At 47.1% G+C, this 26,690-nt stretch overlaps 1 protein-coding gene across 2 annotated transcripts in view; it reads left to right on the top strand.

Annotated features, from left to right (window-relative positions):
• The window catches only part of ALG8 (ALG8 alpha-1,3-glucosyltransferase), a 45,893-nt gene that overhangs the window by 1,421 nt on the left and 17,782 nt on the right, over positions 1-26,690 (top strand). For both annotated transcript variants that reach the window (XM_040339960.1, XM_040339961.1), the window contains exons 2-7: positions 2,156-2,234; positions 6,426-6,619; positions 9,221-9,330; positions 15,741-15,808; positions 15,975-16,101; positions 23,825-23,928. In XM_040339960.1, coding sequence (XP_040195894.1) covers positions 2,156-2,234; positions 6,426-6,619; positions 9,221-9,330; positions 15,741-15,808; positions 15,975-16,101; positions 23,825-23,928 — 682 coding nt within the window. The remainder of the gene's footprint in view (positions 1-2,155; positions 2,235-6,425; positions 6,620-9,220; positions 9,331-15,740; positions 15,809-15,974; positions 16,102-23,824; positions 23,929-26,690) is intronic.

The raw sequence follows: 26,690 nt of genomic DNA, 5'->3' as shown, positions 1-26,690 counted from the left end.
GCATGTCCCAGCATGCGTGGGGTTAGTGTGGGACTACATGTCCCAGCATGCGTGGGGTTAGTGTGAGACTACATGTCCCAGCATGCATGGGGGTTAGTGTGAGACTACATGTCCCAGCATGCATGGGGTTAGTGAGAGACTACATGTCCCAGCATGCGTGGGGTTAGTGTGAGACTACATGTCCCAGCATGCGTGGGGTTAGTGTGAGACTACATGTCCCAGCATGCGTGGGGTTAGTGTGAGACTACATGTCCCAGCATGCGTGGGGTTAGTGTGAGACTACATGTCCCAGCATGCGTGGGGTTAGTGTGAGACTACATGTCCCAGCATGCGTGGGGGTTAGTGTGAGACTACATGTCCCAGCATGCGTGGGGTTAGTGTGAGACTACATGTCCCAGCATGCGTGGGGTTAGTGTGAGACTACATGTCCCAGCATGCGTGGGGTTAGTGTGAGACTACATGTCCCAGCATGCGTGGGGTTAGTGTGAGACTACATGTCCCAGCATGCGTGGGGTTAGTGTGAGACTACATGTCCCAGCATGCGTGGGGTTAGTGTGAGACTACATGTCCCAGTATGCATGGGGTTAGTGTGAGACTACATGTCCCAGTATGCATGGGGTTAGTGTGAGACTACATGTCCCAGCATGCATGGGGTTATTGTGAGACTACATGTCCCAGCATGCATGGGGTTAGTGTGAGACTACATGTCCCAGCATGCATGGCGTTAGTGTGAGACTACATGTCCCAGCATGCGTGGGGTTAGTGTGAGACTACATGTCCCAGCATGCATGGGGTTATTGTGAGACTACATGTCCCAGCATGCATGGGGTTAGTGTGAGACTACATGTCCCAGCATGCGTGGGGTTAGTGTGAGACTACATGTCCCAGCATGCGTGGGGTTAGTGTGAGACTACATGTCCCAGCATGCGTGGGGTTAGTGTGAGACTACATGTCCCAGCATGCGTGGGGTTAGTGTGAGACTACATGTCCCAGCATGCGTGGGGTTAGTGTGAGACTACATGTCCCAGCATGCGTGGGGTTAGTGTGAGACTACATGTCCCAGTATGCATGGGGTTAGTGTGAGACTACATGTCCCAGCATGCGTGGGGTTAGTGTGAGACTACATGTCCCAGCATGCGTGGGGTTAGTGTGAGACTACATGTCCCAGTATGCATGGGGTTAGTGTGAGACTACATGTCCCAGCATGCGTGGGGTTAGTGTGAGACTACATGTCCCAGCATGCATTCCTGAGTGGGGATTGGTGTGGGACTATAAGTCCCAGAAAGCATGACCAGGTAGGGGGGAGTAATTGTGGGACTACAAGTCCCAGCATGCATTGCTAAAAGGGAGCTATTGTGGGGCAAGTCCCAGCATGCATTGCTATGTGGGGGTTATTGTGGCACTACAAGTCCCAGCATGCATTGCTATGTGGGGGTTATTGTGGCACTACAAGTCCCAGCATGCATTGCTATGTGGGGGTTATTGTGGCACTACAAGTCCCAGCATGCATTGCTATGTGGGGGTTATTGCTTGGGCTACAAGTCCCAGTATGCATGGCAAAGTACTGGGCAGTGTGTGACCGCCAGTCCTAGCATGCGTTACTAAGTGGGGGCTAATGTGGGACTATGAGTGCCAGCATGCATGGCTAAGTAGGACTAGCAGTCCCAGAATGCATTGCAAAATGGGGGCTAGTGTGGGACAAGAGTTCGCATGCATGGGGTTAGTGTGAGACCACATGTCCCAGCATGCATTGCTAAGTGGGAGGTTATTGTATCATGACAAGTCCTAGAATGCGTGGACAGGTAGGGGGTTTATTGTGGGACTACAAGTCCCAGTATGCATGGCAGAGTATGGGGCTGGTGTGCGACTACAAGCCCCAACATGCATTGCTAAGTGGGGGGCTAGTGTGGGGACTATGAGTGCCAGCATGCATTGCTGTATAAGAATAGGGCTATTGTGAGACTACAGGTCCCAGCATGCATGGCTAATAAGGAGTTTATTGTGGGACTAAGTCCCAGCATGCATTGCAGTTGGTGAGGGCTTATTACCTGCACTGTGTGAGTCCGTGTGATGAGCGGAGGGGAGATCTTCGGCTGACATTGCCCCTCTCTAATTGCCCCTCTCTAATTGCCCCCCTCTTATTGCCCTTCTGCAGTCATTCCACAGACTTTGAAGTTCATCGGAACTGGTTGGCCATCACTCACAGTCTGCCCGTCTCCCGCTGGTACTACGAGGTAGGTGGCCATTTACATGGATGCAGGGGGGGAAATCTTCTACCAACTACCCTGTTTCCCCAAAAATAAGACCTACCCTGAAAATAAGACCTAGTGCTATTTTCCAGGAGGGCTGCACTATAAGCCCTACCCCGAAAATAAGCCCTAGTTAAAAATGCTTGTAAAATCCTATAATCCACTATATTACAGTAGTTTATAATGTACAATGTGTGTGTTTCTGTAATATAATTGCGGGGGAAGAGAGCTCCGGCGGGTAACGGAAGTGCAGAGCGGCGCTATAACAAATGTATTTGGCACAATTATATTACAGAAACGCACATATTGTACATTATATAATACTGTAATAGAGTGGATTATAGGATTGTACAAGCATTTTAACTCAGTTCACACTGGGGATTCCTGACAGGAAGGGAGGGAGAGGGGGAGAGAAGACAGCACATTACATGGTAAGACCTACCCTGAAAATAAGCCCTACTGTGTCTTTTGTTGGCATAATTAATATAAGACCCGGGCTTATTTTCGGGGAAACACGGTATAAACCGGCTTTTTTTTTTTTTTTTTTTTTTTTTCAAATGCAGTAATGTTACTATGTATATAATTTTGAAGATTAACCACTTCCATAGCGGGGGGGCACTTATACACCCTCCCGCCCAGACCAATTTTCAGCTTTCAGCGCTGTTGCACTTTGAATGACAATTGCGCGGTCATGCTACGCTGTACCCAAACTAAATTTGTATCATTTTGTACCCACAAATAGAGCTTTCTTTTGGTGGTATTTGATCACCTCTGCGATTTTTTTTTTTTTTTTTTTTTTTCTGCAAAAAAAAATGACCTAAAATTTAGAAAAAAAAACGTTTTTTTTTGTTTCCGTTATAAAACATTGTAAATAAGTAAGTTTTCCCCTTCACTGATGGGCACTGATAAGGCGGCACTGATGTGGCGGCATGGATGGGCACGGATAGGCGGCATGGATGGGCACGGATAGGCGGCACTGATAGGCGGCATGGATGGGTGTTATGTGATATGTGTTGTACTAATGGATGCCAATCAGTGATGCCCATTGTGGGCACTGATTGGCATCCATTATTTGTGTCATTGTCATCCCTGGTGGTCTAGGGTGGCATACCTGTGTTTTGGTTTTGCATCCCTGGTGGTCTAGTGGGCATCCCTGGTGGTCTAGTGGGCATCCCTGGTGGTCCCGTGGGCATCCTCGGGGGGGGGGGGGGGGGGGGGGCTGTGCTGATAATCGATCAGCACAAAACCCCCCCCCCCTGTCAGAGGAGCAGCCAATCGGCTCTCCTCTACTCGCGTCTGGCTTTTCCTGTTTACATCGTGATCAGCCGTGATTGGACACGGCTGATCACGTGGTAAAGAGTCTCCGTGAGAGACTCTTTACCTAGATCGGTGTTGCGGGGTGTCAGACTGACACCCTGCAACAACGATCACCGTGATGCGCGCCCCCGGGGCAGCGGCAAGTGGTTAAATAACGTTTTTTTTTTTTATATATATATAGAAAAAAAAGGTAGCTTTAAACAAAGAGAGAAATAGATTTGCTGTACGACTGGCATCCCAAAGTGACCGCTCCATGCCCCACGAGGGACTTGCCTGTGTGGAGTGTACATGAACACCGCACCCCACATACACACTGAGCTCACATATATGACACATCTGTGTACAGATCCTCCCCCACCAACGCACACCATACATGGCTTCCACTGATGCCAACTATCCCCCCCTAATACCGAAGATCGGGCATTGTTAACTCCCACTGGGCACAGTCCGGCCAACCTAATGTCTGAAGGACAGTAAATTGGTAATTTCAGGAAACTTGGAGACCCCTGATCTAGACATCTGGTATATACTGTACATATAAAATATCCATACCTGGAATTCTTTTTAAGGCAGAATGATTCCCCTGGCAATGTACCAGCCCAACCCCCATCCCTTTGATTGACTTAGGATAAAAGATTGGCACAGAAAAATTCCCTTTTCCACCAGTTTGAATGGCCCTGTTAAAGGGATTGTAAAGGTACAATTCCCCCCCCCCCCCCTAATTAGCTTCCTTTACCTTAGTGCAATCCTCCTTCACTTACCTCATCCTTCCATTTTTGCTTTTAAATGTCCTTATTTCTTCTGAGAAATCCTCACTTCCTGTTCTTCTGTCTGTAACTCCACACAGTAATGCAAGGCTTTCTCCCTGGTGTGGAGTGTGGTGCTTGCCCCCTCCCTTGGACTACAGGAGAGTTGGGACACTCTCTACATTGCAGATAGAGAAAGGAGCTGTGTGTTAGTAGGCGTCCTGACTCTCCTGTAGTCCAAGGGAGGGGGCGAGCACGACACTCCACACCAGGGAGAAAGCCTCACATTACTGTGTGTAGTTACAGACAGAAGAACAGGAAGTGAGGATTTCTCAGAAGAAATAAGGACATTTAAAAGCAAAATGGAAGGACGAGGTAAGTGAAGGAGGACTGCACTAAGGTAAAGGAAGCTATTTAGGAAAAAAAATTGTACCTTTACAACCCCTTTAAGCTGGCCATACATGGATCAAAATGTGTCCAGTTCAGCAGGGACGGGACAAATTTTGATCCATGTATGGGCACCCTGGTTGTACAGAAGTCAGTTGGTAGCCTGTTGAGTTTTTCTCAATTGTTCAGTGCTGCCGGCTATAGCCAGCATCACTGATCATTGTATCCTGATGGGGGTGGGGGGTGTAGCTCCCCACTGTCAGAATATGATGGCACAGTGTGATTCCCCCATCCACATCAAATGCATGAATAGGGGAATCGGATCATTTTATACGAAAAATAAACTGGTGTAAGTCAGGGTTTGACAAATTTGCTTGGAATCTAGGAGCCAGCTAAAAAAGTTAGGAGCCAGAAAACGCGCCCCGTCCCGACGAGGTTGCGCGCAGAAGCGAACACATACGTGAGTTGCGCCCGCATATGTAAATGGTGTACAAACCACACATGTGAGGTATCGCCGCGATTGGTAGAGCGCGAGCAATAATTCTAGCCCTAGACCTCCTCTGTAACTCAAAACATGCAAACTATAGATTTTTTTAAACGTCGCCTATGGAGATTTTAAAGGGTAAAAGTTTGACGCCATTCCACGAGCGGACGTAATTTTGAAGCGTGACATGTTGGGTATCAATTTACTCGGCGTAACATTATCTTTTATGATATTAAAAAAAATGGGGATAACTTTACTGTTGTCTTATTTTTTAATTAAAAAAAGTGTATTTTTTTTCCCAAAAAAAGTGCGATTGCAAGACCGCTGCGCAAATACGGCGTGACAGAAAGTATTCCAACGATTGCCATTTTATTCTCTAGGGTGTTGGGATAAAAAATATATATATATAATGTTTGGGGGTTCTAATTAGAGGGAAGAAGATGGCAGTGAAAATAGTGAAAAATTACATTAGAATTGCTGTTTAACTTGTAATGCTTAACTTGTAATACCAACGGCCACCACCAGATGGCGCCAGCTCACAATTTTTTTTTTTTTTAAAAATGGGTTTTACAGGAAGTGGGTGTGGCAGCCTGGGTTTTACAGGAAGTGGGTGTGGCAGCCTGGGTTTTACAGGAAGTGGGTGTGGCAGCCTGGGTTTTACAGGAAGTGGGTGTGGCAGCCTGGGTTTTACAGGACGTGGGTGTGGCAGCCTGGGTTTTACAGGAAGTGGGTGTGGCAGCCTGGGTTTTACAGGAAGTGGGTGTGGCAGCCTGGGTTTTACAGGAAGTGGGTGTGGCAGCCTGGGTTTTACAGGAAGTGGGTGTGGCAGCCTGGGTTTTACAGGAAGTGGGTGTGGCAGCCTGGGTTTTACAGGAAGTGGGTGTGGCTGTGACAGCCTGGGTTTTACAGGAAGTGGGTGCGGTTGTGACAGCCTGGGTTTTACAGGAAATGGGTGCGGCTGTGACAGCCTGGGTTTTACAGGAAATGGGTGCGGCTGTGACAGCCTGGGTTTTACAGGAAGTGGGTGTGGCAGGAAGTGAGTGTGGCTACGATAGCCTGGGTTTTACAGGAAGTGTGTGGAATGACAGTAGAAGAGGACTGGCAGTAAAGTGCTTGCAGGGGACAGCACTGGAGAGGAGGGGAGTATTGTAGCAAAAGGTGAATTTGTAAGGACAGCTGGGCAAGTTATAAAAAATAAATAAATCTGGAGACGACTAATATAATGTTATAACTGTTTCACAGGCAACCTCTGAATGGACGTTGGACTACCCTCCCTTTTTCGCCTGGTTTGAGCATGCCCTGTCACATGTCGCGCGGCTCTTTGATCCGGAAATGCTGAAAGTTGAAAACCTCAACTATGCCAGCCAAGAAACCATCCTGTTCCAGAGACTCTCCGTAATCCTTACCGATCTCCTCTTTATCTATGCCGCCAAACAGTAAGTGCGTCTTACGCCTCATCCATCTGCACTCACATATCTATTAGAAAACTGTCTTTAATGTGATACTAAAGCTAAAAACTTTTTTACTTTAATGCATTCCCCCCCCCCCCCACGTCCTGAACCATATCAGGCCACATGCCCTCAACAACATGGGGGGGGGGGGGGGGGCCCAAAGCACCATGTCCCCATGTTGATGTTGACAAGAGCCTCTTCCCCACAACCCTGGCCCGGGGGGTGACTTATCGGAATCTGAGAGCCCCCTTTAACAAGTGGGCCCCCTGATCCTGCCCCCCCCCCCCCCCCTCCTGGTTAAGGACACAGACGGCCATGCTTCTCATCGCTAATGCTACTAAATGTAGCTTACACACTGTGCTAAACGCCAGCAAAAAACAAATGCAGCGTTGTTTTTAGCTTTCTAGTGTGCATGAGGCCAAAGGGTAATTCCACTTTTGTGGGGGGGGAAATGGCAAATATAACAAAATAATACTATATCATATAACATTACTACCACAAACCATTGAATGGTATTAAAAAGTACCTTTTCCTTTTCAATCTGCAGCTCTGTATGTTCTGTCCAATGTAATATGGAAACCTGGAATGCCCCTAGAGATGTCATTTTCTGCTTGTGTGATTGGCTCACTGATTTTCCCAGCAATCTGCATTAAAGTGGAACCGCAATGCATGTGTGCATGGTGTATGCAGTACTGTATGTGGCCAGAGGTGCGGGGGCACTGGTGTATACAGTAGTGTATGTGGCTAGAGGTGCGAGCGTGCTGGTGTATGTGGCCAGAGGTGCGAGGGTGCTGGTGTATGCAGTAGTGTATGTGGCCAGAGGTGCGGGGGCACTGGTGTATACAGTAGTGTATGTGGCTAGAGGTGCGAGCGTGCTGGTGTATGTGGCCAGAGGTGCGAGGGTGCTGGTGTATGCAGTAGTGTATGTGGCCAGAGGTGCGGGGGCGCTGGTGTATGCAGTACTGTATGTGGCCAGAGGTGCGAGGGTGCTGGTGTATGTGGCCAGAGGTGCGGGGGCACTGGTGTATACAGTAGTGTATGTGGCCAGAGGTGCGGGGGCGTTGGCGTATGCAGTACTGTATGTGGCCAGAGGTGCGGGGGCGCTGGCGTATGCAGTACTGTATGTGGCCAGAGGTGCGGGGGCGCTGGCGTATGCAGTACTGTATGTGGCCAGAGGTGCGGGGGCGCTGGCGTATGCAGTACTGTATGTGGCCAGAGGTGCGGGGGCGCTGGCGTATGCAGTACTGTATGTGGCCAGAGGTGCGGGGGCGCTGGTGTATGCAGTACTGTATGTGGCCAGAGGTGCGGGGGCACTGGTGTATACAGTAGTGTATGTGGCTAGAGGTGCGAGCGTGCTGGTGTATGTGGCCAGAGGTGCGAGGGTGCTGGTGTATGCAGTAGTGTATGTGGCCAGAGGTGCGGGGGCGCTGGTGTATGCAGTACTGTATGTGGCCAGAGGTGCGAGGGTGCTGGTGTATGTGGCCAGAGGTGCGGGGGCACTGGTGTATACAGTAGTGTATGTGGCCAGAGGTGCGGGGGCGTTGGCGTATGCAGTACTGTATGTGGCCAGAGGTGCGGGGGCGCTGGCGTATGCAGTACTGTATGTGGCCAGAGGTGCGGGGGCGCTGGCGTATGCAGTACTGTATGTGGCCAGAGGTGCGGGGGCGCTGGCGTATGCAGTACTGTATGTGGCCAGAGGTGCGGGGGCGCTGGCGTATGCAGTACTGTATGTGGCCAGAGGTGCGGGGGCGCTGGTGGCTTCCAGGAGACGCTTTGGAATTGTTGACACTTTCAGGCGCTCCGATGCACGTTGCGCCCGCCCCATCCAGCTGGGAGTGGCTCAGAGCGTCTCCGAGTTCTCCACGAAAGTGCTGGGAGCCACCAGCGGCCCCTGACCTTTGGCGACATGCAGTACTGCATACACCAGCGGCTTTACTACATGGATTGTACTGCTTGTATATCAAGTCGCAATAAAAAATTTTTTTTTTAATTTGCTCGTCTTTTGAAACGCTCGTATACCGCGTTACTCGTAATCCAAGGTATTACTGTAACAATAATATATCTTCCTATTTACCAATGCTGGCAGCATAAGGATAACATAGATAATGTAGGTTGAGAAAGTTGGGTTTTGCTTTAAGATATTAGGCATCCTCTGCAATTAAAATATCATTTTTGGTGAGATACATAAAGGGTCAAGTCCTTGTAAAAGGATGCTGACACTGCAACTTTCCTGATTAGAACCCTGAGAGTGCATCAGCTTTTTATTAATGAAAAAGTCACTTCCATTTAGATTCACTCTACAGACAACAAAGAACATATATTTTTTAGAGCAGAAACCCGGTAGGGGTTTGCAGCAAATTATTTTTTTTTTTTTATTTTTTTTTTATCCCTGCAATGTACATTGACTGCCTGAAGGGGGTTCAAAAGTGAAGTTGCTCTTGTGAAGTATAACTCCAGCCTTGACATTTTAGTTTTGGTTGGAAAACCTCCTTTTTTTTTTTTTTTTTTTTTTTTTTTAACCGCTGTGTGAACAAATGTAGAATGCGTGTGCCTGTTTCCACCGTATCCTTTGTTGTGTGGATCCAGGTGCTGTCGGAGCATAGACTGGAAGACGGATCGCAGGGATCTCCTGGAGCGACCAACGTTTATCCTCTCCGTCCTCTTGCTGTGGAATTTTGGATTACTCGTTGTGGATCGTATCCTTTTTTCATTTTAACTCTTTTATTGTGTTGGCCGTGGATCTCTTGTCGCCTTACATGAGGGATTGTTGCAACAAACTGGGCTTATTTCCTAAGGCAGGACTCGACAAAATCCGGGCAAAATTGTGACCTGGCGCCCAGGGAAGCTTAGGCCTGCAGAAAGCCGCGGCCTCAATTACCAGCCGGCGCGATCGCGGGCCAGCCGGTGATTGAGGCCACGGCTTTGCGGCCTTCACAGAAGGAAGCTTAGGCCTGCAGAAGGCCGCACAGCCGCGGCCTCAATTGCTGGCCGGCGCGATCGCGGGCCGGCCGTTAATTGAGGCCGCGGCTTTGCAGCCTTCACAGAAGGAAGCTTAGGCCTGCAGAAGGCCGCAAAGCCATGGCCTCAATTGCCGGCCGGTAATTGAGGCCATGGCTTTACGGCCTTCTGCAGGCCTAAGCTTCCTTCTGTGATCTGGCGCCATCTTGTGGTGGCCGTTGGCATTACACGTAGTTACATTACAAGTAGCAAAACGGCAGTTCTAATGTGTTTTTCACTGCCATCATGGCAGTCGTTGCAATACTTTCTGTCACACCGTATTTGCGCAGCGGTCTTACAAGCGCACTTTTTTGGGGGGGAAAAAAACTTTTTTTAATAAAAAAATAAGACAACAGTAAAGTTGGCACAATTTTTTTTATATTGTGAAAGATAATGTCACGCCGAGTAAATTGATACCCAACATGTCACGCTTCAAAATTGCGCCCGCTCGTAGAATGGCGACAAACTTTTACCCTTTAAAATCTCCATAGGCGACGTTTAGAAAATTCTAGAGGTTGCATGTTTTGAGTTACAGAGGAGGTCTAGGGCTAGAATTATTGCTCTCGCTCTGACAATCGCGGCGATACCTCACATGTGCGGTTTGAATACCGTTTACATATGCGGGCGCTACTCACCTATGCGTTCGATTCTGTGCGCAAACTTGACGGGGCGCGTTTTTTTTGCTCCTAACTTTTTTAGCTGGCTCCTAGATTCCAAGCAAATTTGTCAAACCCTGTCATAAAGAGAACCTGTCATTTTCATTAAAAGATCTCATTTGCTGTTCCCTGGTTTTAGAAGAAGCAGCCCGGGTCACCTACCTCCCTTCCGCCAGAATCCACAGCACTTGACACTTCCGAGAATGTTGGATGTCCTGCTGCATGCTGTGGCTCCGTCCTCCAGAATCTTTGTCACTGCCGTCTCCTTGTCTTGGAAATTTTATAGATGGGGAAACTCCTATTCTTATTGATCAGTGGTTCCGAACTGATCACTACTACAGTAGGGAACAGAGACAAAAAAATAAACCCAGCATCCTTTCAAATAACTCTTCTGTTTTATTCGGTGCTTTTGAGTGTTTTTTATTTAATTTTTATATAACCATACTTGTGTAAAGCTGGCCATAGACAGATCGAAATTGACACTCGGAGCTGTTCGGATGCACTCGGACATACTCCGTTCCTGAGGGTTTCCAAGTGCATCTGAGCATTTTCCGAGTATTTCTGAGTCTATCCGGCGCTCCCCCCCCACCTCTGGCCAAATGCGGTACTGCATACAATAGAAGTCAATGTGGAACGAATTATCTTCATTTTCATTGACTTCTATGGGGAAACTCGCTTTGATATGCGAGTGCTTTGGATTACAAGCAATCGGTCGGTTCAGCAGGAACCAAAATAACTTTAGATAGAAACATATACAGTGCCTTGAAAAAATATTCACACCCCTTGAAATTTTTCACGTTTTTGTCGCGTTACAGCCAAAAAACATAAATGTAGTTTATTGGGATTTTATGTGATAGACCAACACAAAGTGACACATAATTGTGAAGTGGAAGGAAAATGATAAATGGTTTTCAATTTTTTTTACAAATATGTGAAAAGTGTGGGGGGGCATTAGTATGGCGCCCCCCGGAGTCAATACTTTGTAGAACCGCCTTTCTCTGCAATTACAGCTGCAAGTCTTTTTGGGGATGTCTCTACCAGCTTTGCACATCTAGAGAGGGACATGTTTGCCCATTCTTCTTCTTTGCAAAATATCTCAAGTTCTGTCAGATTGGATGGAGAGCGTCTGTGATCAGCAATTTTCAAGTCTTGCCACAGATTCTCAATGTGATTTAGGTCTGGATTGTGACTGGGCCATTCTAACACATGAATATGCTTTGATCTAAACCATTCCATTGTAGCTCTGGCTGTATGTTTAGGGTCGTTGTCCGGCTGGAAGGTGAACCCCCCCCCCCCCCCCAGTCTCAACCCTTTTGTAGACTCTAACAGGTTTTCTTCTAAGATTGTCCTGTATTTGGCTCCATCCATCTTCCCATCAACTCTGACCAGCTTCCCTGTCCCTGCTGAAGAAAATCATCCCGACAACATGATGCTGCCACCACCATGTTTCACGGTGGGGATGGCGTGTTCAGGGTGATGTGCGGTGTTACACACATAGCATTTTTTTTTTATGCCAAAAAGTTGAATTTTGGTCTCCTCTAACCGGAGAACCTTCTTCCACATGTTTGCTGTGTCTCCCACACATGGCTTCTCACAAACTGAAAACTGGACTTCTTATGGCTTTCTTTCACCAATGTCTCTTCTTGCCACTCTTCCATAAAGGTCAGATTTGTGGAGAGCACAACGAATAGTTGTCCTGTGGACAGATTCTCCCACCTGAGCTGTGGATCTCTGCAGCTCCTCCAGAGTTACCATGGGCCTCTTGGCTACTTCTCTGAATGTTCTCCTTGCCCGGCCTGGTCAGTTTAGGTGGACAGCCATGTCTTGGTAGGTTTTTACATTTTCGGATGATGGATTGAACAGAGCTCTGTGAGATGTTCAAAGCTTGGGATATTTTTCTATAACCTAACCCTGCTTTATACTTCTCAACAGCTTTATCCCTGACCTGTCTGGTGTGTTCCTTCATGATGCTGTTTGTTCACAAAGGTTCTCTAACAAACCTCTGAGGGCTTCACGGAACAGCTGTAGTTATACTGAGATTAAATTACACGCAGGTGGACTCTATTTACTAATTAGGTGACTTCTGAAGGCAATTGGTTCTACTAAATTTTAGTTAGGGGTATCAAAGTAAAGGGGGCAGAATACAAATGCGCCCCCCCCCCCCCTACACACACACACACACACTTTTCACATATTTATTTGTAAAAAAAATTGAAAATCATTTTCCTTCAACTTCACAATTATGTGCCACTTTGTTGGTCACTCTATCCAATAAAATACATTTACGTTCTTGGTTGCAACATCCCAAATGTGGAAAATTTCAAGGGGTATGAATACTTTTTCAAGGCACTGTAAAAGTGATGGAAGAAATAAGACCAGATTCATCGAGTGTGCCCTTTTTGGTTTTTAATTTATACGTTTATGTTTTTTTAATTCCATTTTTGTAGTTTTAGTATTTTTTTTTTCTTTTTTTTTTTTTACATGATTAATGCATGTTTTTTGTTTTTAATTAATACTTTTATTTTTTTTTTTATAGATGTATTTCACATTTCACCAATGTCTTTCTTCTTGCCACTCTTCCATAAAGGGCAGATTTGTGAAGAGACCACTAATAGTTGTCCTGTGGACAGATTCTCCCACCTGAGTTGTGGATCTCTGCAGCTCCTCCAGAGTTACCATGGGCCTCTTGGCTGCTTCTCTGAAGGTTCTCCTTGCCCGGCCTGGTCAGTTTAGATGTATTTATACATGGTTTTTGTATTTATTTTTAACCATTCCCCCCTTTTTTTTTTTTTTTTTGTCCCAAGCATGATCCACTTACTTTGACTGACTCACTACCTCTGCTGTAAGTTTGTTCCAAGTATCAACTACCCCATGGGTAAAATAATACTTTCAAAGATTAGTTTTGAGATTTCCTCAACCTATCAATCCACTTCAGTACTGTCTTCTTCTTCTTTTTTTTTTTTTTTTTTTTCTTTGCGTGCGATTACTGTTGTCGGCTACCCCGCTGTCACAATGGCGCAGCAGGAGGGATTCCCCTTTAAAACTTTGATTGTGGGAATCGGTTTATTTTCTTTCCTTCAACCCTGAAAATGTCACTCTTTGCTCTGCATCCGGAGTCTTTGCTATGCAGCCTGTACCCCTGTGTGCAAGACTGCAGAGAAGCCCGGAGTTCAGCTTTAATAAGCTGAACTCCGGGCTTCTCTGCAGCCTTGCACACAGGGGTACAGGCTCCTCTCCTGTACTGCAACTGATTTCACTGCGCAAGTCCTAATAAAGGCCGCCTGGTTTGCCTGGCAGGAGGTGACCCAGCGTTATCTAGCCCTTTCCTCCCTACCCTGACTGTTCATGGCCCGCCCCTTTCATTCATTGGAAGTCAATTCTTTCAGTTATAAAAGCTCACCATCACACGTGGGCATTATCTGCATGCAAATACAGCCTGTCTAGGAAAGCCCTCTTCTCCAGACTGACATCCACCCTTCAATTTAATTTTTTTTTTTGTATTTTCGGTTGAACTAGATGGACTTACATAGTTAGTCAGGTTGAAAAAAGACACAAGTCCCTCAAGTGCAGCCATAAGAAATAAAATAATAATAATAATATCGTACAATCGCATACACCCAATTCTATACCCACAGTTGGTCCAGAGGAAGGCGAAAAAAAAACAGAGCATGATCCAATTTGCTACAGCAGGGGAAAAATTCCTTCCTGATCCCCCGAGAGGCAATCGGATTTACCCCAGATCAACTTTACCTACAAATCTTAGTACTCAGTTATATTCTGTACATTCAGGAAAGTATCCAGACCTTTTTTAACCACTTAACCCCCGGACCATATTGCTGCCCAAAGACCAGAGCACTTTTTGCGATTCGGGACTGCGCCGCTTTAACTGACAATTGCGCGGTCGTGCGACGTGGCTCCCAAACAAAATTGGCGTCCTTTTTTTCCCACAAATAGAGCTTTCTTTTGGTGGTATTTGATCACCTCTGCGGTTTTTATTTTTTGCGCTATAAACAAAAATAGAGCGACAATTTTGAGAAAAAATGAATATTTTTTTACGTTTTGCTATAATAAATATCCCCCAAAAATATATAAAAAAAAACATTTTTTTTCCTCAGTTTAGGACGATACGTATTCTTCTACATATTTTTCGTAAAAAAAATCGCAATAAGAGTTTATTGATTGGTTTGCGCAAAAGTTATAGCGTTTACAAAATAGGGGGTAGTTTTATGGCATTTTTATTAATATATTTTTTTTTACTAGTAATGGCGGCGATCAGTGATTTTTTTTCGGTATTGCGACATTATGGCGGACACTTCGGACACTTTTGACACATTTTTGGGACCATTGGCATTTTTATAGCGATCAGTGCTATAAAAATGCATTGGATTACTATAAAAATGCCACTGGCAGTGAAGGGGTTAACACTAGGGGGCGGGGAAGGGGTTAAGTATGTTCCCTGGGTGTGTTCTTACTGTGTGGGGGGGGGGGGGGGGGCCTCACTAGGGGGAAACACTGATCTTCTGTTCATACATTGTATGAACCGAAGATCAGCATTTCCCCTGCTGACAGGACCGGGAGCTGTGTGTTTACACACACAGCTCCCGGTCCCCGCTCTGTACCGAGCGATAGCGTGTGCCCGGCGGCGATCGCGCCCGCCGGGCACACGCACGGGAGTCGGGGGCGGCTGAGAGAGAGGACGTTATACTACGTGCTCTCGCCCAGCCGAGCCGATCTGCCGACGTAGAACGGCGGTGCGCGGTCGGCTAGTGGTTAAACCAATGCTTCAGAGACATTTAATTCATAAAAATATTAATGAATTTAAAATCGAACAGAAACCTTTCCGTATTTGGAGATGAAATCTCTTTTCCTCTAGACGTAAAGAGTGCCCCCTTGTCCTCAGTGTTGTCCGTAAAGTCAATAACTCACTATATAGACCCCTTTATATATTTGTACATGTTGATCATATCCCCCCTAATTCTCCTCTTCTGAAGAGTGAATAAATTCCGTTCTAATCTTTCATCATAGCTGAGCTCCTCCATGCCTCTTATCAGTTTTGTTGCCCTTCTCTGCACTTTCTCCAGTTCCCCGATGTCCTTTTTGAGAACTGGGGCCCAAAACTGAGCTGCATATTCCAGATGAGGTCTTACTAATGATTTGTAAAGGGGGGGGGGGGGGGCAAAATGATATCTCTCTCTTGTGTCTTTTTTTTTTTTTTCTCCCAACCTGACTAACTATATAAGACATTTTGAATGTTGCATAACACTGCTTGCATCAGGGTACTGCTATGTACAGCACTCTGTACATAGACCCAGTGATGACATTACTGGGTCTATAATAAGGTATGAAATGAAAACAGATTGATTGAGGGGGGGGGGCGGAATCAAGGAATGCAAAATGTTAGCTGATAAGTTGTACCAATACAGTTCAGTTCACTTTCCTGAGTGTAATGTCAGACATCCACTTCCAGTACAATGGTTTTCTCTCAGGGATCATGCTTCTGTCGGTTGCACGCTTATTTCAGGTAAACGCCATTGAGGTGTGTGTACACTGGCGGGTAAGAGTGCGGCTCCTGTGCCAGGTGACAGCTACATTCTGTGCACATATCAAGTGAACCTGTGGGGGGGGGGCTGAAGTTTTAGTGTAAAATACGACTTTTCAAGTGAACTGACCCTTTAATCTTCCCACAGAAGAGGCATCTGGAGAGCGCCTTCCTCTTTGCTGTGCTGCTGAACTTCAAGCACATCTATCTGTACATCGCCCCAGCCTATGGCATCTATTTGTTAAGGTCGTACTGCTTCACTTCTGATAATGCAGGTCAGTGTCTGGATTTCAAAATTTTTCTGAAAAACAGGTTTTGCATTTTTTTTTTTTTTTGCATTTTCTGTTGTGGAAATACTTTTAACTGTAGGTTGGCCTAAAGGTACAAGGTAAAGCTAAAGGGTCACTTAATTCCCCTCTTCCCAAGCAGCTGGTACGCTGGAAGGAAAGTATATTGCCTAAATGCGCCAGTTTAGCACCAGTGCCGAAGCGCTGAGCAGGTGCCCATTCATTTCAATGGGCAGGAGCGGTGTATACTGCTCCTTCACTGCCCCAAAGATGCTGCTTGCAGTACTTTTTTTAGGCTACTTTCGCACTGAGGCGCTATAGCCCGAGTGTGAAAGCCCGAGTGCTGTCGGAGTGGTGTGTAAATGCGGCCCGCTATCGGCCGAAGAGAGCTGCTAAAACGATGGTAAAGCACTGCTTACCGCCGACGCCCCCACTGCCTCAGTGTGACAGTGTCTTTAATGTCCTGCCAGCGCACCGCCCCAGTGTGAAAGCACTCTGGCTTTTACACTGGGACTACAGGGGAGGTGTTTTTCAGGCGCTTTACAGGTGCTATTTTTTAGCTCTTTAGCACCTGAAAAGCGCCTCGGTGTAAAAGGGGTCTAAAACAAGCCTTTTCTTTGCCCATGCAGGACAAAGCAATAGGGTTACTTAAATGCAGCCACATACTTCCTTCACTCCTCCACCATTCTATAAAGAAAAAAAAATCCCTGTGCTAGGTATACTATAATATACACGGTTTATATAGCGCCAACCGTTTACGCAGCACTATACGATGTATAGGGGGGACAGCACAATTGCAATTCAGTTCAATACAAGAAGGTACAGGAGGGCTCGGCTCATAGAGCTTACATTCTAAAGGGAGGGGGTGGTGGTACAAAAGGTAATAGCTGCAGAGAATGATTTGATGGGGGTGACTCGGGGACAGTTGTTAGGTGGGTGTGGGATAGGCTTCCCTGAATAAATGAGCTTTCAGGGATCTCCTAAAGGTGGCGAGGTTAGGGGCTGATCGGACATACCGGGGCAAGGAGATCCAGAGGATGGGAGAGGCTCTGGAGAAGTCCTGAAGGCGAGCATGGGAGGAGGTAACAAGGGAGCTAGAGAGCAGGAGGTCCTGGGAGGAGCGGAGGGGATGATTTGGGTGATATCTGCAGATGAGGTTGGTGATGTAGATGGTAGCGATGTTGCGAATGGCCTTGTATGTTGTGATTTAGCATTTCTTTATCGTTACATCACGGGACACAGAGCGGCATTCATTACTATATGGGTTATATGGAGTACCTTCAGGTGTAGACACTGGCAATCTTCAAACAGGAAATGCCCCTCCCTATATAACCCCCTCCCATAGGAGGAGTACCTCAGTTTTTACGCCAGTGTCTTAGGTGTTAGTCATGGTTTAGCTTGCCTCCGCATCCTTGGGATTAGGTGAGCTACCGGTTCTGTCCAAAAAAGCCTGCGCGCTAAAGTGGTCAGTAACCGGACCCCAAACCCTTGGGGTATAGCCCATAATGCTTTCTTTTTAAGAGAGCTGGACCCTGGGCCCAGAACTTAGAAACCTTTGGGGCGCCTAATGTTTTCTGTTTGCCAGGGTGCTGTATGGGCCCAGGACAGTGGATCCTTCATGGAAGAAGAAGGTTCCCAGGGCCTGAAGGTCTAGACATCCCCACGGAGATGGGGGAAGATTGGACCTCTTGCTTGGCAAAGTCCTGCGGCATGGAGCAGGTAAGTAAGGGGAAAAACCTGCGGGGCTTGGCTCTTAGCAAGTTTTTTCTGGGAGGTCACAGGGGACATGCCTAAAGGTTATGCATTGCATCTGGCAAACCAGTCACATATCATGAAGATAGGATGGCTCTATATGTTATAGTTCCCCATAAAAAGTGACCTCCCTGGTAGTGTTGTAAAAGCTGTGAGTGGGGCCTTTTATGTACAAGTGTATGTGTGTGTCAGAGAGCTATGCTTACCTGCAAGCCTCCAGGCGATGCTCTATCCAGTCCTCTCCCTCATGCCTGCAAGGCAGGCAAAACGCTGACCTCCTCGTGTGTTCACAGGCCTGCGGCTGCAGGAACAGAGAGGCCCTTCCTCCCAACCCCCCGTCGCGGGCGCGCGCGCGGTGCGCGTGCACGTGTTATAGACGCATTTGGCGCCGTTTTAGCTGGGGGGGAAGGGCGGGTCAGTGGTTTAAAGGAAGGGGCGGCCCTTCCTTAGATGCCACAGCTCATTCATTTCTCTGGCTTAAGGGAGGAAGGACTGGAGGGAAGCACGGGCGCTGAGGACACACAGTGGCCAGAAAGAATACTACAGTCTTCAGAAGATTGTGGTTTAGCCTAGGAATAGGCTGGTTTTCTTTTCCATCTCATAGTCTTTTCTTTGGCAATACTACTCAGGGGGATAGAATTTTTTTTCTTGCCTAGATTGAAAAAAAAAAAAAAAAAAAAGAAGAAAAGTTTTTCTTTGAAAAAAAAAAAAAAAAAAGGTGTCATCTAGGGTAGAGGAAACATTTTTTTTTATTCCCCAAACAGGTGTTTGGGCATTTAACTATTATAAGTCCCAGGTACCAATAAGTAGCAGGTGTACCTCGGTATTGTACTATGGCATCAAGATCAGAGGGTACAAAAGGTGGGGATTCCCCCGCAGAGTCTGAGGTCTCGGATAGAGCTATGCCGCTGCTTTCCCCACAGGGAGCCGTTGGGCCATCGGGGTCTGGGGCTAGAGCTGACGCGAGTCAACCCAACCCTAAGGTGGTCACGGAAGAGGTGTTACTCGCCTCTTTAAATGAGATGCGGAGAAGCATGGGAGAAATGATAGCCGCAGCCATGCGGGGTAGTAAGCGGAATAGATCTCCGTCACCCGTGCGCGGACCCTCGGAAGAGGAGGTCCTTTCCTCTGGGGAATTGGACGACCTCTTGGACAGAGACCAAGTAGGTTCAGGGATCGAAGATCCGGATACAGAGGAGTCTGGGGCAGTCTCCCTGAGGGAGAGCTGGTGGATTCAGGGCTTGACGGACTTGGTCCATAAGGCATTCAACCTGCCTGTACCAGATCTCCAGGTATCGACGGTTTCAGCTTTGGGCTCACTGAGGGCGCCTCAAAGCAGGGCTGTGTTTCCGATCCATCCTCTCTTAGAGGGAGTCTTGTTCCAAGAGTGGAACAAACCAGACAAGGTTTTCTTTCCACCTAAGAAATTTTCTGTCTTATATCCTATGGAAGAAAAGTTTTCCAAGAAATGGGCTTCTCCTGCAGTAGACGCAGCCATCTCATGTGTTAACAAATCGTTAACATGTCCTGTAGAAAACGTACAGGTTTTCAAAGATCCAGTTGATAGACGCTTGGAAGCCCTACTTAAGAACTCCTTCACTTCTGCAGGGGCAGTAGTACAGCCAGCCGTGGCTGCGATTGGAGTCGCTCAAGCTTTATCGGATCAATTTAAACAAATGCTTGAACTTATTCCTGCCGAGCAGGCAGAAGAATTTTCGGATGTCCCTAAAGCCATATGTTTTACGGTAGACGCAATCAAGGATTCTATCCAACAAGCGTCACGTTTATCATTATCCCTTATCCATATGAGAAGACTCTTATGGTTAAAAAGCTGGGAGGCTGAGCCCCCATGCAAGAAGCTCCTGGCAGGGTTTCCCTTCCATGGAGGACGGCTCTTCGGAGAGGACTTAGATAAATACATTCAGACCATTTCAAACGGCAAGAGTACTCTCTTGCCAACTAAGAAGAGGGTTCAGGGGCCTGCGTTTAAACGACAGTCCTCCCCTGGGCAGGGGCCCTCTAATGCCAAGCAGTATCGACGGCCTCCTGCAAGAACAAACTTCGGCTTCAACAGCAGATCAAGAGGACAGGCTGTTAGGGGCAAGAGGCAGTGGTTTCGCAAGCCGGCAAAACCAGCCCCCAAGTCTACCTCATGAAGGGGCGCCCCCACCCACGAAGGTGGGGGGAAGGCTGCGACTCTTTTCGGAGATTTGGGAAGCCAGCATTCCCGACGAGTGGGTACGGTCTTCCGTGGCCACAGGCTACAAGCTAGAATTCCTAAGGTTTCCTCCTCCTCATTTCCAGGAGTCGAGGATTCCAAACGATCTGGAGAAAGGAGCCGCATTAAAGTCGGCTCTAGATCATCTACTTTCCCAGGAAGTGATAGTGGAGGTACCAGTCCTGGAACAGGGGCTGGGTTTCTACTCCAACCTATTCATCATCCCAAAGCCCAATGGAGATGTCAGGCCAATTTTGGACCTAAAGATGGTAAATGCATACTTAAAAATCCGCTCATTTCGGATGGAATCCGTGCGGTCAGCAGCTGCCACACTCCAAAAGGACGACTTCATGGCGTCCATAGACATAAAGGATGCCTACCTTCATGTTCCAATTTATCAGCCACATCAAAGATATCTACGCTTTATGGTGGCTTCGCGTCATTTCCAATTCGTGACACTTCCCTTTGGGTTGGCTACGGCCCCCCGGGTGTTCACGAAGGTTCTAGCTCCAATCCTAGCCAAGCTAAGGATCCAAGGGGTCACGATCCTAGCATACCTGGACGACCTCCTAGTCATAGACCACTCGTCTCCCGGCTTGGAACGAGCAGTGGCCCTCACGGTCCAATACCTCGAGAGGTTCGGCTGGGTCCTAAATCGAGAGAAGTCAGCATTCCAGCCCACAAGGCAGTTGGAATATCTCGGCATGAGATTAGACACAGAACAACAAGGGGTGTTCCTACCTCTGAGGAAGGTCAAAGCCATCAAGGAATTAATCCTACTGGTTCTAAGCAAGAAAGAACCGACTATTCGCCTATGTATGAGATTACTAGGCAAGATGGTGGCTACTTTCGAGGCGGTGCCATACGCCCAGAGCCACACTCGCATCCTGCAGGCAGCCATCCTGTCAGCATGGAGCAGAAGGCCACAGGCCTTGGATATCCCGTTGCCTCTCTCATCAAGAGTCCGACAAAGTCTGTGTTGGTGGTTAGACCCTCAGAATCTACTGAAGGGGAGGTCTTTCAGCCCAGTGGCTTGGAAGATAGTGACCACAGACGCCAGCCTGACGGGCTGGGGAGCGATTGTGGATGGTTCCACTCGCCAAGGTATTTGGACAAAGCCAGAGAAGCTTTTACCCATCAACATCTTGGAGCTCAGAGCTGTTCGACTAGCCCTCAGGGCTTGGACGTCGAAATTGCAGGGGCTCCCGGTGAGAATTCAATCAGACAATGCCACGGCAGTGGCATACATAAATCACCAAGGGGGGACCAGGAGTCAGGCCACTCAGAGAGAAGTGAGCTTGATTCTCCTATGGGCAGAGGCTCATGTGCCCTGCATATCGGCAATATTCATTCCCGGAGTGGACAACTTTCAGGCGGACTTCTTAAGCCGCCAGACTCTATGGCCGGGGGAATGGTCTCTGCATCCACAAGTCTTTCAAGCACTCTGCCAAAGATGGGGAGTGCCGGACGTGGATATCATGGCATCGAGACTCAACAAGAAACTAGACAGGTTCATGTCCCGCTCAAGGGATCCGATGGCCTGCGGAACCGATGCGTTGGTTTGCCCTTGGCATCAGTTCAAACTTCTTTATGCGTTTCCCCCGCTCCAGTTACTACCCCGCCTGCTGCGCAGGATCCGGGTGGAGCACATACCAGTCATCCTGGTAGCTCCAGCATGGCCCAGAAGGGCATGGTACTCACTAATCTTAAGGATGGTAGTGGGAGACCCTTGGACTCTTCCTCTACGGCCAGACCTGCTATCGCAAGGTCCGATCCTCCACCCTGCCTTACGGCATCTAAATTTGACGGCCTGGAAGCTGAATCCCTGATTCTCAGGGGTAGAGGTCTGTCTCAGAAAGTAATCTCTACCCTAATCAGAGCCAGGAAACCGGTCTCTAGGGTGATTTATTACAGGGTCTGGAAGGCCTATGTAGGCTGGTGTGAGTCCAAGCGATGGCTTTCTCGCAAATTTACCATCGATAGAGTATTAAGTTTTCTCCAGCTAGGAGTGGATAAAGGATTGGCATTAAGCACAATCAAAGGACAGATTTCTGCTCTGTCAGTGTGGTTTCAGCGGCCGCTGGCCACCCACTCGCTGGTTAAAACCTTCCTTCAAGGGGTCTTACGTATTAGACCTCCAGTTAAATCCCCGCTTTGTCCGTGGGATTTAAATCTTGTTCTGTCAAGTTTACAGAAACAACCGTTTGAGCCGTTGGCTGATATTCCTTTGGTTCTACTGACAAGGAAGTTAGTATTTTTGGTTGCCATAGTTTCCGCAAGAAGAGTTTCGGAGCTGGCAGCCTTATCCTGTAAGGAACCATATCTTGTTTTTCATAAGGACAGGGTCGTTCTCCGCCCTCATCCTTCCTTCCTTCCGAAGGTCATATCCAGTTTTCATTTGAACCAGGATTTGGTATTACCATCCTTCTTCCCTAAACCTACTTCCAGAAAGGAAGGGTTGCTGCATACCTTGGATATTGTCAGGGCCATGAAGGCCTATCTTAAAGCTACAAAGAAGATCCGGAAGACAGATGTGCTGTTCATTCTACCGGATGGGCCCAAGAAGGGGCAGGCAGCTGCAAAGTCCACCATTTCTAGGTGGATTAAGCAATTAATCACTCAGGCCTACGGCTTGAAAGGGTTGCCTCCTCCAGTATCATTAAAGGCTCATTCTACTAGAGCCATGGGCGCCTCCTGGGCAGCACACCACCAGATCTCTATGGCTCAAGTTTGCAAGGCGGCAACCTGGTCTTCTGTCCACACGTTTACAAAATTCTACAAGTTGGACGTAAGAAGGAATACTGATACTGCCTTCGGGCAGGCAGTGCTGCAGGCTGCAGTTTGAGACCCTCGGATTCCGGGGGCTCCTCTTTTTTTGAGTTAAATTTAAAATTTAAGATTATTTTTCTCAAATAAGTTGGATTTATTATGATTTGAGTATATCTCTAAATTAAATCCTTTTGTCTTGGAGATGTTCTCCCTCCCCTCATTGTAAGCATTGCTTTGGGACATCCCATATAGTAATGAATGCCGCTCTGTGTCCCGTGATGTAACGATAAAGAAAAAGAGATTTTTAATACAGCTTACCTGTAAAATCTTTTTCTTGGAGTACATCACGGGACACAGAGCTCCCACCCCTCTTTTGAGGACCATTTTGGGAGGCATACTGCTTGCTACAAAACTGAGGTACTCCTCCTATGGGAGGGGGTTATATAGGGAGGGGCATTTCCTGTTTGAAGATTGCCAGTGTCTACACCTGAAGGTACTCCATATAACCCATATAGTAATGAATGCCGCTCTGTGTCCCGTGATGTACTCCAAGAAAAAGATTTTACAGGTAAGCTGTATTAAAAATCTCTTTTTTATACGGTGGGGTAGGGGAAGCCAGTGAAGAGATTGGCAGAGAGGAGCAGCAGTCACAGATCGGTTAGTGAGATGTATTAGTCTAACAGCAGAATTCATAATAGACTGAAGGTGGGATAGCCTGTGTAACCTCCCCGCTAGCGGTCGGAAAGCGCTGCTAAAACAACGGTAAAGCACCACTAAAAATAGTGGCGCTTTACCGCCGACGCCCCTTCCGCCCCAGTGTGAAAGACAAAACTACCTAGCTTAGGGGGAAAATGAAAGAATGTGGTCTATACATAGAAAAATTAAGGATTTTATTGACAGACAGATTTATCTGCTTGGAAATTGGTTTCTGTTTTTCCTTTCTGACACCGATTTGTGTTTTTTGTTCTGTAGATGGATCTTTAAAATGGAGAAGTTTCAGCATTCTGCGACTCCTCTATTTGGCTGTCATTGTGCTGTTCGTGTTTACAGTTTCATTTGGACCTTTTGTGTACATGGTATGACTTGTTTTATGACATGTAAAATTGTGGCCAGACTGTGGACATTCCTGTGTTTTCCAGCACTGAATGAGCTTTGAAACAAGCCTGCATTGACCTCTGTATCTGTAGACACTGCGGAGTAATTCACTCTCAAATGTCACAGCAGGAGCACTGAAGTCCTCTAGCTGGTTAGAATCTCGTTAGACTAGTTCTTTAACCACTTGGGATCCGCCTGCCGTCAATTGACGGCTACAGCGCGGATCCCAAAAGCCAACAGGACGTCAATTGACGTCCGCCCCTTTGGGCGGTCCCCGCGCGCGCTCCAGAGCGCGCAGCGGGGAAAATCTGTGTTGGCCGTGTCCCTCGGACACAGCCAATTACAGATCGCCGCGAACGGCCAATCAGAGTGGCCGTTTGCGATGCGATCTGTGCGGCCAATGAGAGATGATCTCATATATAAACATATGAGATCATCTCTCATTGCCGTTTTACACAGAGACAGCGGTGCTGTCTCTGGAGAGGAGACCGATCTGTGTCCCTTGTACATAGAGACACAGATCGGTCACCCCCCCTCCACCTACAGTTAGAACACTTGATAGGAAACACATTTAACCCCTTCCTCACCCCCTAGTGTTAACCCCTTCAATGCCAGTCACATTTATACAGTAATTAGTGCATATTTATAGCACTGATCGCAGTATAAATGTGAATGGCGCCAAAAATGTGTCCGATGTGTCCGCCATAACGTCGCAGTCCCAATAAAAATCGCAGATCGCCGCCATTTCTAGTAAAAAAATAAATAATAAAAAATAATAATTCTGTCCTATTTTGTAAGCGCTATAACTTTTGCGCAAACCAGTCGCTTATTGCGATTTTTTTTTTTTTTTAACAAAAATATGTAGAAGAATACGTATCGGCCTAAACTGAGAAAAAAATTTTTTTTTTTTTTTTTTAAATTGGGATATTTATTATAGCAAGAAGTAAAAAATATTGTATTTTTTTCAAAATTGTCGCACTTTTTTGTTTATAGCGCAAAAAATAAAAACCGCACAGGCGATCAAATACCACCAAAAGAAAGCTCTACTTGTGGGGAAAAAAGGACGTCAATTTTGTTTGGGAGCCACGTCGCACGACCGCGCAATTGTTAGTTAAATCGACGCAGTGCCGAAAGCTGAAATTTCACCTGGGCAGGAGGGGAGTATATGTGCCCAGTAAGCAAGTGGTTAAAAGAAGTCCTCACTGACCTCTTTAGCTGAATGAATGACTTGTATAGCGCTACACATGCAAACTGAATCGCCTCTGGGCGCTTTTCCAGCCAGTGTCTGCTTGGCTGGTGCGGTCATTTTACCCCGTAGGATCTCGACACGCTAGGGACACACAGTCATACACACAGATATACATATATACTGGGCCAATTTTTGGACAAGATCCAATTTACCTACCAGCATGTCTTTGGAGTGTGGGAGGAAACCGGAGTTCCCGGAGGAAACCCACGCAGACACAGGGAGAACATGCAAACACCAGGCAGATGGTGTCGTGGTCGGGATTCGAACCAGCGACCCTTTTTGCTGCTATTCGAAAGTGCTACTCACTACACCACTGAGCTGCAGATACTCTGGCAATTCATCCTGATTAAAAAGGTCAGTGAGGGCTTATTTTAAAGAACTGACCGATTCTAACTATTCCTTACCCAACCCACAACAATAAGAAAAATCTTTGTCCGATTCTCAGATTTGGGAGTGGGGGGCACACACATAGAGCAAACTCCTACGGGACTCCATAGGTCCCATTGACCTCTGTAGCTACAGGCAATGCAGAGTGATTTATCCCCAAATATCACAGCAGGAGCACTGAAGTCCTCTAGGATGAATTTCCCCAGAGTACCTGCAGCTACAGAGGTCAGTGAGGGCTTGTTTTAAAGAACCGTCAGAGATTCTAACTATTCCTTACCCCCAACCCAAAACTAAAAGAAAAAGCTTGTTTGGGAGTGGGGTGCACACACATAGAGCGGACTTCTATGGGACTCCATAGGTCCTCGTGACACAGGGGGAAAAATATAAAATGGGCCAGTGCGTCTGGGGGGGAACTTACAAAAGTAAATGCGGGGGAGGTGATTTTTTTTTTTTTTTTTTAGACTAAAGCAAATACATGTAAGTAATATTATCGGGTTCTTGAAACAAAAATATACTTTTAATATTTAAATACTGTATTTATTGGTGTATAACACTCGCCAGTGGCGCGCACGGGGAATGTCAACAAGAGGACGTCCAAAGACGTCCACTCTGCACTTGAGAGCCGCGCTGTGGACGTCTTTCGTCTATAGCGCGGATCCCAAGTGGTTAAAAATGATCGTGTGTGGGCTCCAGAGCATTTTTCTTGACCATAAAAATGGCCATTAAAAATTTAGAACCTGCTCTATTTTTTTTCTCGTAGTTTTCACGAAAAACGGTCGTGTGTAGGCTTTAACGACCGGGGGAAAAAAAACGCGCATGCTCAGAAGCAAGTTATGAGAAGGGAAATTTGCATAATCGGCCCAAAGGGTGGCGCCAGTCGAATGGAACTTCCCCTTTATAGTGCCGTCGTACGCGTTGTACGTCACCGCGCTTTGCTAGAGCATTTTTTATCACAGGCCTGACAAGAATCCCGTTGAGAAAAACATTGCTTTTTTCCATGACATCAAAAATGCTCGTGTGTACGCGGCATAACAGTGTAGCGCAAGCCGGCGGGGACTCTTTCCGTGCTGCCCTTGGCCTGGATACAGTGTTGGCTGTACAGCCAGT

The sequence above is a fragment of the Rana temporaria genome, chromosome 2, assembly GCF_905171775.1.
Source record: "Rana temporaria chromosome 2, aRanTem1.1, whole genome shotgun sequence".
Lineage (NCBI taxonomy): Eukaryota > Metazoa > Chordata > Amphibia > Anura > Ranidae > Rana > Rana temporaria.
Note: the sequence above shows the minus strand (reverse complement) of the source record. Positions and strands in the feature narration are given on the sequence as shown.